Genomic DNA, 13456 nt, shown 5'->3' with positions numbered 1-13456 from the left:
GCAATGGATCAAACGTTGACATTTCAGTCCACAAAAACTTAATAGGACAGCCGAGCAGGAGAAATGGGCAAGGATTTTGGTCCAGTTTGTACTTACTCCTTTATGATTTCATTCCTATTGGTTCTGTGGGACCAAGTCTCAGGATGTAGTTCAGGCTGGCCTTGATCTGGCGTCCTTCTGCCTCAGAACCTCTCCAGGGCTGGCATCACAAGCGTGCCCCAGGCTTGCTTTTCGAAGCAAACATTTCCTTGACACAGGGCTATGACTCATCCCAAACCCCTGGAGGAACAGAGGCCCGGATTGTTGGTTGTTTCCTCTCCGAAGCCCCAGTGATAAAATCCAAGCAGGCAGCGGGCGGGACTGCTATAGCCGTCGATCAGGCCCTTCCCCGGCAGGAAGCGCGTCGCTGTCTCCAGCTGTGCCCAGAGCCATCCCTCCGCGGACAGCTGGTGGCCGGCGACACCTGTGACCGCCCCCGGAGGAGAGTGGAGCCGGCAGCTTGGCCTGCAGGGCAGCGTCAGGAACCCAGGTAAACCACTACACCCTGGCACACAGCACTTCGGGGAGGCCCCGGCCACCCGACTCCCACAACCCGGCCTTGGATGGTCTGGATGCCATGGCACCTGAATCGTGGGTGGAATCAGTTCTACTTCAGAGCTCTTGCAAGGCTCTTCTGCCAAGAGCTTGAATATCCGGTTGGGGGTGTTGCCCAGTGGTAATCCTCCTGCATACAAATTCATGGGTTCATTCCCCCAGCACCGCCAAAACAACAAACAACAACAGCAACAAAAACCAATGAGTGTTAGTCACCTTCTGGATTCTTTTCTCTGGAGCGACTCTGTCCCATAGAAAACCACCACAAGCCACACACGTAATTTTAAGTTGTCCAGTAGACCTTCTGACAAACGGAAAAAGAAACATTTATTCCGGTGCCACCAAAATGCCATCTCAACACGTAATCACTGTAGGGGTTGAGAGAGATTTTGTACTCGTTTGCTGACCAAGTCTTCTAAAACCTCATCTGCCTTCTCAACTCTGGCTGGCTGCCCCATGTGATTGTGGTACTGTGTTGGACAGCGTAGCAGCTCTGGACTGATGCTACCCCAGAGTCTACCTGGGAAGATGTACGTTTAAGACCCAGGCAGCGGTAGACCGAGGCTGAGCTAGGGACCATGCCGTGCAGGTCCGGGTGCTGCAGCTGAATGCGGCACAGGAGGGTCTCTGCCTCACAGTCCAGGTGGCACTCATGAGAAATTTTCCCTCCATCTCTTTCCCTTCCTTCCTTCCTTCCTTCCTTCCTTCCTTCCTTCCTTCCTTCCTTCCTTCCTTCCTTCCTCCCTCCCTCCCTCCCTCCCTCCCTCCCTCCCTCCCTCCCTTCCTTCCTTCCTTCCTGATTTTGTTTGAGATGGGGTCTCACCATGTAGCCTAGAACTGGACTCAAACTCACTATGGAGCCCTAAGCTGGCCTCAAACTTATGCCAGTCCTCCTGCCTTAACCCCCTAGAACTGGGATCGCTGGCATTCACTACCGTTCCTGACTTGTAGATTTTTTTTAGACCTTCCTCTCATTGCCAAGGGCCTGAGGGATATATTTCAGTTTGGGAAAGCAGAGTTGTGAAGTTATACATGAGAGATTGTTTAGTCTTAAACTGTGGATAGTAACCCCACGTGGGCTCCTATAACTGAGTGTTGGGAGTACAAAAAAATTGGTGACTAAGAAAGGTTTCCAGATGTGCAATTAGGACTGGAGAGATGGCTCATTGGTTAGGAGCCATCTCTCAACTATCTGTAACTCCAGTTCCAGGGCTTCCACTGCCCTATTCTGTCCTCTGTGGTTACTGCATGCGTGTGTTACACATAAACAGATGCAGGCAAAATACTAATACACTTAAAAATATCTTTAGAAGTGCAATGACCAAAAATGAATTAAAAATCAAATGTATATGAGGTGTTCCTGTCAGGGCAAATCTGTGTCACACTGCAGATTCACTGCATCCCTGAGTCTGAGCATACAGCACACACGCTGCACATGGCATCATATCACACATCTCCAGTGAAAAATGTCCCAAATTCCTCAGCTGAGATCCCAGACTATCCTATGTAAAAGTTGCTGTATTTTAGTATGTATACAAGGTCTTCTGCTCCAATAGAAACATTATGGTTTAATTGTAGAAAACATTTAATATTTTTCTATAGTCATTCATCAGCATGTATCATTAGTATAGTTTAGATTTTCTTATGTTAAACGTTTCCTTCTAGAAGTTTGTATTTGAGTTGCTGATTTCAGTTTCATTCAAACAAAATTCATACGATGAATTTGGCTTGAGATCAGGACAGAATTTCTAACAACTTCTCAAGTTGCCCTGAATATATGTCTACCACTTTGTGCTGTGCTTTTATGAGAAGAGGCATTTTTGGCACTGAAGATTTAAAACAATCAAATACATGAGCTGTGGAAGATGTTAAAGATGCTGTGTGTCTTGCATTATCAGACACTGAGCCATGATTTAATCCCCCACAAGTGTGTGTGTGTGTGTGTGTGTGTGTGTGTGTGTGTATCCTGAGGATCAAACTCAGGCCTTTATGCATGGTGCTCTACCACAGCTCCACCCCTAGTCCAAAAGTTAATTCTTTATGTAAAAAGAAACAACTATATCCATCTCATTAGGATTCAAGTTTGCTTTAATCTTTAAGAAATGTTTTTAGGCAGGCGAATCCCCGCTTGCGGAGGGTGCCGAGGCAGGGGCTGTCAGGCAAAGTGCTCGGGCTGCGGTCCAGGCCACCCCCTCCCCGCCAAAGCCATGACTTCTAAACTCCTGCGCGCAGTCATCCTCGGGCCGCCCAGCTCGGGTAAGGGCACCGCATGCCAGAGGATCGCCCAGAACTTTGGCCTCCAGCATCTCTCCAGCGGCCACTTCTTGTGGGAGAACCTCAAGGCCAGCACGGAAGTTGGTGACACGGCAAAGCAGTACCTAGAAAAAGGTCTTTTGGTTCCAGATCATGTGATCACACGCCTAATGGTGTCAGAACTGGAGACCCTGAGCTCCGAACACTGGCTGCTAGACGGGTTCCCGAGGACATTAGTACAGGCAGAAGCCTTGGACAGAATCTGCGATGTGGACCTTGTGGTCAGTTTGAATATTCCTTTTGAGACACTTAAGGATCATCTGAGCCGACGATGGGTCCAGCCTTCTAGCGGGAGAGTCTATAACCTGGACTTCAACCCGCCTCAAGTACAGGGGATTGATGATGTCACTGGTGAGCCACTTGTCCAACAGGAAGATGATAAACCTGAAGCAGTTGCTGCCAGGCTACGATATAAGGATGCGGCGAAACCAGTCATTGAACTGTACAAGAGGCGCGGAGTGTTCCACCAGTTTTCTGGGACGGAGACTAATAAAATATGGCCTTGTGTTTACACACTTTTCTCAAACAAGATCACACCTATTCAATCCAAAGAAGCATACTGAACCTGCCATTGAAAGAACCAAGAACACATGGTCGTTCACTCAATCATGCGTATAGTCCTGGTGCCCTGGCCAAATCAGAAGCTAGCTGAGATAGCGTGCAGCATCTTTTCTAGTTTAAGTGATGAAGTAATGAGGCAAATCTAGTGGGTAGAAAGAATTCATGAAGAAGAAACCCTCCTGCCTTTGAAAAGAAGGCATAGCTCTGCAGGTGCATCACGCCCTTCACGGGAAAGTGAGTACAGACTGGGTTTCCACCAGTGTTGAGCCTACACTAGATGGGTTGACAGCCATGTGCTGCTCTCATAGCCTCTTTGCATGCGATGGTGGAGGAATCTCTGGTTCATGCCACCTTCCACAGGCTGTTGAACCACAGCACTGTAAGCCTGAGAACTTGAAGGGCTGTGGTCCCAGCTTGTCCTCTGCCATACCCTCTTGATGACAATTGAATAGATGCTGACTGTGCTCAGTGACTGCTTCTCCACAGTGACTGTTTCTCCCTCCAATCTTAGACACCCTAGTTTCTGCTGACTGTGTCTTCTCTCGTCTGCTTGCTCCCTCCATAGGCGATTCAGTAACATGATAGTTTCTGCCTTTATCCCTCTAATTTCCCCTTTCTACAAACTGAGAACCAGGGGACTGGATTCAGTCCCTTCATACTGGGATCTGCGCCAGGCAGAAAGCTTACTTGGTTAAACAGCTGCTCTGACTGTCTTGAACCTACTCTGTACCTTTTATTGTTTAAAAAAAAAAAAAAAAAAGATTTCCTAAAGTCTTTGGGAATTCTCAAAAACAAGGGAAATGCTCACTTAAGGAAATGTGGGGTGATCGTATCTTCTACATAGATGTAGTAATCGTATAGAAATCACTGGACTAATGAGATGATTTAGGCTTCTTTAGTCAAGGCAAGATGAATATTGAACATGCTGCTAAATATTAATGCTGACAGTGTTTGAGTTCTGTGAGTGATCCAAGCAGATGGTAAGAAGTCAGTAAAGGGAACAAGCCTGTGGGCTTGGAGTGTCTTGCACTAGATGTACATTGCACCTGCACTGAGAAAGACAGCTTTACCATTATGGGAACGCAGAGTCTTTGTTTTCTTCCGATTCCAAAGATGCAGTCTATAGGTGGCCATAAAGTCCAGAAATGAAGATGCTGATATTTTGTCAATCATCATGTCAATAAAGCATTTGTTAAAAGTCTTTAAAAAAAGAAATATTTTTAGGGGAATTTATGATTTATTACCTTCAAATGTTTGACCTGAATACCTATTTGGTATACTTCCATACCTGGGTCACAAAAATTTCTCAAGCCAAGAAAAGGGGTCACAAGTGGGAAAGTTTAAGATGCCCTGATCTAGTGCATGTGGAGATAAGCCTGTAACGGCCAAGTGAACATGTGACATTTAAACCAGTGGCAAAACTGGACCTGATTCAGGTTGTTCTAAGGTCAAGTTCTGTGTTGATTTCGGATGTGACCTCATGCAAGTAAAATACCAGTGGTGAGAAAACAAGCCACTGGCTTCCAGATTGTTTATAAAGGGGCTTCTGGGGTTAAGCTCTCTTTCAGCTTCCTTTCTAATCCAGAAGGGGCCGTCTGGGGTGGGTGAAGAATCAGAAGAATCAGTCTGTGGAAAAAGAGGTGGTGTGTCGGGGAAGCACTTGCTATTAACTGAGTCATTTAGAAAGGAAACTGGGCTGGTGAGACGGTTCAGTGGGTGAAGGTGCTTGTGGCCAAGCCTGATGTCCTAGGTTTGATCGCTGGGTTATCATCCTCTGGCTTCTGTCTGTGCACTGTACATCACACACACACACACACACACACACACACACACACACACACACACACACACACACACTACATATAGTAATAATAATAATAAAAAAGAACCATCACACACATGAAGTGAATTATGGACTATAAAGATCCCTCAGTGATAGAGTGCATGTCTAACATTTGTGAAGCCCGGGGTTCATCCCCAGCACCACATAAAAGAGGAGAGAGAAAACCAGCCAAGCTGTATTTCATTTGTTTCTCTGCAGTGCTGGAGATTGAGCCCAGGTCTTTCTGTGTGCTAGGAAAGTGTTCTACCACTGAGCAGCACACCCAGATCAATAATTGTACATTGCAAAAATAGCTAGTGGAAAGGACTTGGAATGTTGGCAACACAAAGACTTTATAAAAAATGTCTGGGATGCCGGGTGATGGTTGTACCCACATTCACCCAGCACTCGGGAGGCAGAGGCAATCTGATTTCTGTAAGTTCGAGGCCAGCCTGGTTCTATAGAGCGAGATCAAGGACAGCCAGGGCTACACAGAGAAACCTTGTCTTGAAAAACAACAAAAACAATCAAACAAACAAACAAAAAAGAAATGCCTGGGATGGTAGATATGCCAGTTACTTTGGTTTGACCTCACTGCTTGTTGTATACCATGTACTAAAACATCACACTGTGCTCTGTAACTGTGTACAGTTTCTATGTGTCAGTTAATATCTTCTGGGCTCCAGGCATGGGTGTCCACACCTGTAACCCCAGGATTGGTGAAGCTACAGCTGCCGAATGGTGAATTTAAGGATAGATGGGACTATTATACAGAAAGCTCCAGGTCAGCTTGGGCTACATGGCTGTGGGTAGAAGGTGGGAGGAGGCATACACAGACATAGGAAGCAGACTAAGTTAAAACAAAATGTGCATGAGTAATGTATTAATCTCACAGCCCTCCATTTGCATGCCTACTTAGCGCTCATTTCTTCCATCTGCTGCCTTTAGTCTCTGCTCACGGATCAATCAGTGTTTGGTCCTTACAGCCAACACACTGTATACACTTACTATGTACTCTGTATACACACTCTATACTCTTACTACATACTATATATACTATATGCACTCTGCCGGGTGCTTTGAGCCCCATCTTCAGGCTTTGGAGCAGCCGTGGTTTCTGTGCACCATGCCCTCAGCTCCCTGTGACTCACCGAGCTCTTTGAAGTAGCACCAGACTCTTGAGCTGTCATTGTATATAGATACCAGTTTTCAAAACTTGTGTGACAAAGGAGTTTGTCAGTGAAGAATAGCAAAATACATTCATTTGCGTGTTTAATCTCTTAATATTTTAATACCCGGTGCTATGTGCTAGGACTTGCCAAATCCTTCATGACACATATGGCAGTGAAGAAAAATCTCCCCTAATTTTCTAGACGAAGAGACAGAACCACGGAGTAAATCAGGTCTTTCATAGCTTAGAGTCAGAGCAAAGGCATAGAAGCAAATTCATTTGGACTTGGGGGTTGAGATACGTTCTCATCCAGTCCAAGAAGGCTTGAACTTGCTATAGTCAAGGATGACCTTGAACTCCGGATCCTACATGTATGTGCCACCACATCTGGTTTTATGCAGTAAACGCTGGGCTTCCTGCTTGCTAGATGATCCCTCTACCAATTGAGCTATGTCCCCCAGCCCCAAATATTATTTTGGTTAGGACAGTTAGAAATGAATCCATAAGGCTGGCATTTAGGAATAAGCAAATTAAAAGGATATATCATATGCACATTGAATGGAGGTGTGTACCAGGCACAGACAACCTCGAGTTGAACTGTAAGAACTGACAGGGGCTGGAGAGAAGGCTCAGTGGACACATGGCAGCTCCAGGACCAGAGAATCTGACGCCCTCTTCTGGCCTCTGCAGGCACTGCATGCCTGTGATGCACAGACAAACAAGCAGGCCAAACACCCATAGGGGTAGGGGGATCAGTTAGAGGTCAGCGGAGTTGGACCAAGGGGGAAAGTGATAGCGTCATGTGGTTCCTCTTGGGTCCATACTTGAAGAGCTGTGGTTGGTTGTGCTTTATCACCACCGCTGCTATGTGGGAATTTCAGGAGGTGTCAGCGTGTAGCAGGAAGATTATTGCTGTAATACAGTTGTGATATTAGCTTGTATCAAAGAGAGAAACAGAGATGAGAATACAGTCAGATCCTGGATATATTTAGAAAGTAGAGACAGGTGTCAGGGCACAAGCCTATAATCCCAGCACTTAAGAGATGGAGGCAGGAGGATCAGTTCAAGGTCATCCTTGCTATGTAGTTTGAAGCTAGCCTAAGCTACATGGGCCTTGTCTCAATAACACCCCCCTCCCCCGAAAAAAAGCCAACCAAACAAAAACCCAGCAGTTCTGATGGAGTTTGTAGAGATAGTAAAGGTCAGTGTAGTTTTAGTAGAAGAAGGGCCAGAGCGCACTGTGGTCAATGTGAGGCTGGAGTTCAGCAGCAAAGACAAGTCTAAGGATGGAGTGGTCAGGGGAGAGGAGGGACATTGTGTTTGAGTCTAAGGAAGTAAGTTGCTAAGGCCCTTACCGTGTTTGTCTTCCCGAGTGAGGCAAATAAATGACACAGCTGTGTGGTCCACGTTGCGGTTCACTCTCAGTGATCTTCGGTGATGAGTTCTGGAACAGCAGACTTGCTGTCTGATTTCCCCTCCGAGGAAGCCGTAAGCACCGAAGTAATTCCTATTTGGTTTTTAATTTGTCGTTTTTTGCGTGAAAACCCAAACTGCTCATTCCGGACACTGTTTTTGTCTTGTGCCTTTAGAAGCATTATAAAAATGAACACCAGGGGGACCTAGTCTCTGGGCCACCTGTTGGACGGGATGGAGCTGGCTTAGAGACTCGCCTGAAGACAAGGACTGCCTACCTCTCTTTTCTCCGTGTTCTGTGTACCTGTAGGAGTGAGTCGTAACATGTCCAAACTGCCTTTAGATAGGCTGGTTTTAATGACTTTAAAACTTCCAAACTATGGCTTCTAAACACTAGATTGCTTATCAGTGAACTCCAAAATGTGGGAGCTTTGGAAAATAAGGATCATACCGGACGTTCTGGCACATGGGAGGTGGAGGCAGGAGGATCAGAAGTCCAAGGTTGTCCTTGGCTGAGGAGTGAGTTCAAGGCTCTCCCTGACAAGTCAGAGAGAGGGGGCAGGAGGAGAGAAAATGAACCGTGATGATTTTGATTTTTAGTTTATTTTGGACAGAGTGTGGAAATTTATGTGTAATTAATATCTCTAGGTGACTTGAATTTAGTCTATTGAAACTCAGACTTAGGGTATGTTTTCTACTCTGTACCAGATATAAATAGATACCCTGAAGCTACGTATTGCTGGAGAATAAAATTGGTAACTTTGTGCGCCGGGAACGTAGCTCAGTTGGTAGAGTGCCTGCTTAGTATGCACCAGGCCCTGGGTTTGATCCCCAACACTCCATAAAACTGGGCACAGCAACCACGTCTATAATCCCAGCACTTCGAATGTGGAAGCGGGAGGATCAGAAGTTTAAGGTCATTCTCTGCTACATAGTCAGTTGCAGGCTAGCCTGGGCTACATAAGATTTTGCTTTTAAAAAAAAGTTAAATTAATAAAAGGTTTGGAAATAGTATATAAAGATATACATTTGCCTCAAGAGGGCATGTGACCTTAACTAGACAGAGGTACACAATCTACATTCATATAGAAGGACACGGTATATATACAAGGACAGAAAGTAATGGGCTGAAAAGAGTCATCATGGAAAATAAAAACCATTAATTAATTAATTAATTAATTAATTAATGTATTGGCAATTGTTTGATCTTGCCTATCTTTGACACCTATGGTCTAAAGATTACTTTGATGAGGGACTGGAGAGATGGATCAGTGGTTAAGAGCACTGGCTGCTCTTCCAGAGGACCCAGGTTCAACTCTGAGCATCCACATGGGAGCTCACAATGTCTGTGACTCCAATTCCAGGGGACCTGACACACTATTCTGGCTTCTCTAGGCACTACATCCAAGCGGTGCACACACACACACATTCAGGCACCCCACTCAGACACATAAATTACAATGAAAAACTTATTTTAATGTGTGTGGGTATTTTGCCTGCATATGTGTCTGTACACCACATCTGTGCCTGTTGCCCTCTGAGGCTGGAAGAGGGCACTGGATTCCCTTGAACTGGAGTTACTGATGGTTGTGAGCTGCCACATGGGTGGTAGGACTTGAACCTGGGTCCTCTGGAAGAGCAGTCAGCCCTCTTAATTGCTGAGCAATCTCTCTAGTACCAAAATAATGAGTATTTAGGAAAACGACTTTGATGATCCTGTGCGTGTACATGTTGTAGGGGGGCAGGGGCGGGTACACATTTGTAAAGGTGGGCTCTCCTGTGCCTGAGTGTGTGGATGGCAGAGGTCATGGTTGGGTGCCTTCCTCTATTATTTTTCATCTTATTGTTTTGAGGCAGGGTCTCTCACTGAGTCTGCTTGCTCTTTCAGCTAGACTGGCTGACAGTTGAACCCCACTCCCCCACCTCCAGGGCTGAGGTTGCAGTTGGCTTCTGTGTATGAGCCAGGGGTTCAGCTCAGGACCACCTCCTGTGTAGCTAGCACTTCGCTTATGGAGCCCCAACAACAATCCTTGAAGTTTTTTAGTTTTATTGGTTCATTATTGTTTTCTTTTTTGGCTTTTTATCACTCAATCAATTGCTTTTTTGAGATCTTAGTCTAGCTTAGTAGTTCAGATTGTCCTGGAACTTTTGATGATCTTGCCCCAACCTCCTGAGTGCTGATGTTACAGTTGTGAGCCACACCAGGGACAGCATTATCTTCCCATTGTCAGAACTTAGTTTTCAGAGCTGGGGTGTGTAAACAGAGGCGGGGTTTTCTTTCTCGACCACCTGGTCACAAATAAACACGCAAAAGTTTACATTAATTACAAAATGCTTGGCCATTAGCTCAGGCTTATTATTAACTAGCTCTTGCATTTCAATTAATCCATTTCTATTAATCAATGTATTGCCACATGGTCCTCTGGCATCTTGCTTCTTGGGCAGCTCCTTGAGTCTCTCTCGACTCTGCCCTTCTTCATCTCAGTCCTCAGTTTGATTTTTCCCCTAACCTTATCCTGCCTGGCTGTTGGCCAAGCAGCTTCTTTATTAGCCAATGAGAGTAATGCATATTCACAGCATATGGAAGGACCATCCCACAGCTATGGTGCTGACCCATTGCAGTGACTTGATAGATGGAACAGGGATGGTCTGCAGGCCAGACTGAGTCCACTACATATTCAGTGTTTACTTTTTGTAGGTGATGAGATCCAGAGTGCTCCCCAATAAACTATATCCCCAGTGCTGCCCTTTTGAAAAAAATCACTATGTAGACCAAGCTGTCCTTGATTTCATGATCTTCTTGACTTGTCTCCCAAGTTCTGGAATTAAATTCTCAAGGAATTAAGAAAAATATGTTTTAAAAGTTTCTGAGCATTTTTCTCTGCTTCCTGACTTAAAAAAAAAAAAAAGTTGTAATACTCATGCCTTGAGAATCCTATGTGTCCTGGGATAGCTCAAAGATTTTAGTTTCTGAAATCAGTAAAAAGCACTTCAATACAGAAGAGCACCAAACTCTTTAAATAGAAAGGCATAAATTTATTGTAAGTCCAGAAGTATCGGGATGTCATTCATACAGAACAAATCAGCGATCCCACGTTTTTGTTTTTTCCCTTCCCAGCATTTACCCCCTGCTTGCTGTGTATGCCACTAAGTCGGTACCAGATCTTTCTTTCTTTCTAAGATCTATTTTATTTTCAATTATGTGTACGTGTGTGTGTGTGTGTGTGTGTGTGTGTGTGTGAGAGAGAGAGAGAGAGAGACAGAGAGAGAGAGAGAGAGAGAGAGAGAGAGAGAGAGAGAGAGTGAGTGCAGGTGCCTGAGGAGTCCAGCAGAGGGTGTCAGCTCCCCCAGAGCTGTAGTAATTGGTAGGTGTAAGCTGCCCCACTTGGGTACTGGGAACTGAATTTAGGTCCTCTGCAAGAGTGGTATTGAGCCATCTCTCCACCCCTTCCAATTTGTATTTTATTAGATTGTGAGCGAAAACAATGCCTTAACATTTCCCCCAAACTCAAATATTTCGCATATGATCATTTTTATGAAATTCAGATTTCCAAAACCATGATAAAAATGTTGTTGAAGGCAGCCATGCCCTTTCATTTACAGTCTGTGACTGCTTCGGACCTACAATGGCAAATGAATAGTTTTGGCATAATCTGTGTAATAAGAAAAGCCTCAAGAATTTACTATCTGGATCTTTATGGTAAAAGCTCGCCAGCCCTTGGCTTTGGGTGTCTGCACTGTTTACCTTGAGATTTAGCATTCTGAGCGGGCTTCAGTTGATAGAGTTTAGCATGCTCAAAACCCAGGGTTCAACCTCTACCTAGCCCCATCTAAATCAAGCATGGTGGCTCATGCCTGTAATCCCAGCACTTGGGAGGTAGAGGCAGGAGGATCTGAAGTTTAAGGTGAACCTGGACTACATGAGACCCTGTCTCAAAAAAAAAAAAAAAAAAAAAAAGCAAGGAAGCAAACAAACACACAGAGGGAAACAGAGTTTTGAAAAGTTCTTGGGACTTTCTGGAACTTTCCAATCACTGGCAAAATAGCAGAGATAAATATTCCCTTCAAGTGCATACCCTCAATAGCCTGAATTCCTTTCACTAGACCCCACCTCCCAATAGTGTCATGGCCTCTGGGGTACATTTAATACCACACCATTTTAACATTTTTCTTTTTTGAAGAGGACCATAAGATGTCGCCCTGGCTAGGCTGACCTTGAACTTGCAGCCATCCTCCTGCCACTGACTTCCAAATTCTGGATGTCAGGCATGTACCTCATGCCCAGATGTCTTTATTATGCTTTTAAAAATACATTTTGATTTATCCATGGGGATGGAGACGAACATATGCCTTGGTTTATGTGTGTGAGTGTCAGTGGACAGCTTGTACACGTTGGTTCTCTCTTCCATTATGTGGATTCTGGAGATCAAACTCGGGTTGTTAAGCTCAGCTGAGCAATCTTGCTGGCCCACATGTGCACACACCGGCAAGTGCACAAGTGCACCCATAACACACACACACACACACACACACACACACACACACACACACACACACACACACATGCACCCATATAACACACACACCAAAAAAAAAAAAAAAAGAATTGAAATTCTTTGAGGAATGGGGGCATTTACCTCTTGCATGGAAGAGGATGAAGCAGGAGGATTGCCATGAGTTTGAGGCCAGTCTGGATTATGTAGCAAGTAGTAAACCAGGCAGGTCAAAGTTGAGACTCGGTATGAAGAAGACGAAGGAGGAGGAGGAGGAGGGCAAGAAAGAAGAGAAAGAGGAGGAAGAAGACGGAAAAGTAGAAAAGGAGGAGGAATAATTGGATTCTCAGGTTAAATTATGTTTCAGTTTTTAAATTGATAATATGTTTCTTTTCATGTGATTAGGCTACTTAATTTTTATCTGTCCTGTGGTCCATTATTTAATCCTTTTTCCTTTGAATTATTTTCCAAAGCATTTCAAAATAATTTAGAGGAGTCAATAGAAGATAAGTGGTCAAGCTGGTCATCATGGTGCTCATCTTTAATCCCAGCCAGAGGCCTGCTCTACAAAGCTAGAGTTCCAGGACAGCCAGGGCTGTGTAGGGAGATCCTGTCTCAAAACAACAACAACAAAGAGGTCAGCTGAACGGAGTGTACATGGAGGCGGAGGCAGGGATACAAAGAGTTTGTGACCAGCCTGTGAAACTCTGTCTTAAATAAATAAAAGAACAGTTTTAGTGTTATGCAGAGCATGTTTCAGTGGAGTGCTCAGATACAAATGGGACATCTATACCACCTCCCTCCCCCAGCCAGGGCTCAGGGACTCTCGGAAGAGGAGCTGAGAAGACTGTAAGAGCCGGGGCTCAGGGACTCTCGGAAGAGGAGCTGAGAAGACTGTAAGAGCCGGGGCTCAGGGAGAACCAGAGCAAGGCCAGTCTTCTGACCTGTTGTGAACTCATAGTGGCTGTCACCTGCACGAGAGCGAGCTGGACAACATTCCAGCACGGATGGGGCGGCCCATGAGTCCCCAACTTAGCTAAGGCACTCTTCAGAGCCTCTGGGAAGGGAGAGTGCCATCGTCTTTAATGG

General features: G+C 45.2%; 2 protein-coding genes across 2 annotated transcripts in view; both read left to right on the top strand.

Annotated features, from left to right (window-relative positions):
- Positions 1-165: 165 nt before the first annotated feature.
- The window catches only part of Arsg (arylsulfatase G), a 132492-nt gene continuing 119201 nt past the window's right edge, over positions 166-13456 (top strand). Inside the window, exon 1 of the mRNA XM_052757241.1 lies at positions 166-529. The gene's annotated coding sequence lies outside the window, so the exon portion shown is untranslated. The remainder of the gene's footprint in view (positions 530-13456) is intronic.
- LOC128122035 (adenylate kinase 4, mitochondrial-like) lies at positions 1360-11764 on the top strand. Its single transcript, XM_052757257.1, has one exon. It carries the CDS (start codon positions 2697-2699, stop codon positions 3468-3470), a length of 774 nt encoding a protein of 257 aa, XP_052613217.1. The 5' UTR covers positions 1360-2696; the 3' UTR covers positions 3471-11764.

Source organism: Peromyscus californicus, unplaced genomic scaffold (assembly GCF_007827085.1).
Source record: "Peromyscus californicus insignis strain IS unplaced genomic scaffold, ASM782708v3 Scaffold_3__1_contigs__length_106647218, whole genome shotgun sequence".
Classification (NCBI taxonomy): Eukaryota; Metazoa; Chordata; class Mammalia; order Rodentia; family Cricetidae; genus Peromyscus; species Peromyscus californicus.
Note: the sequence above shows the minus strand (reverse complement) of the source record. Positions and strands in the feature narration are given on the sequence as shown.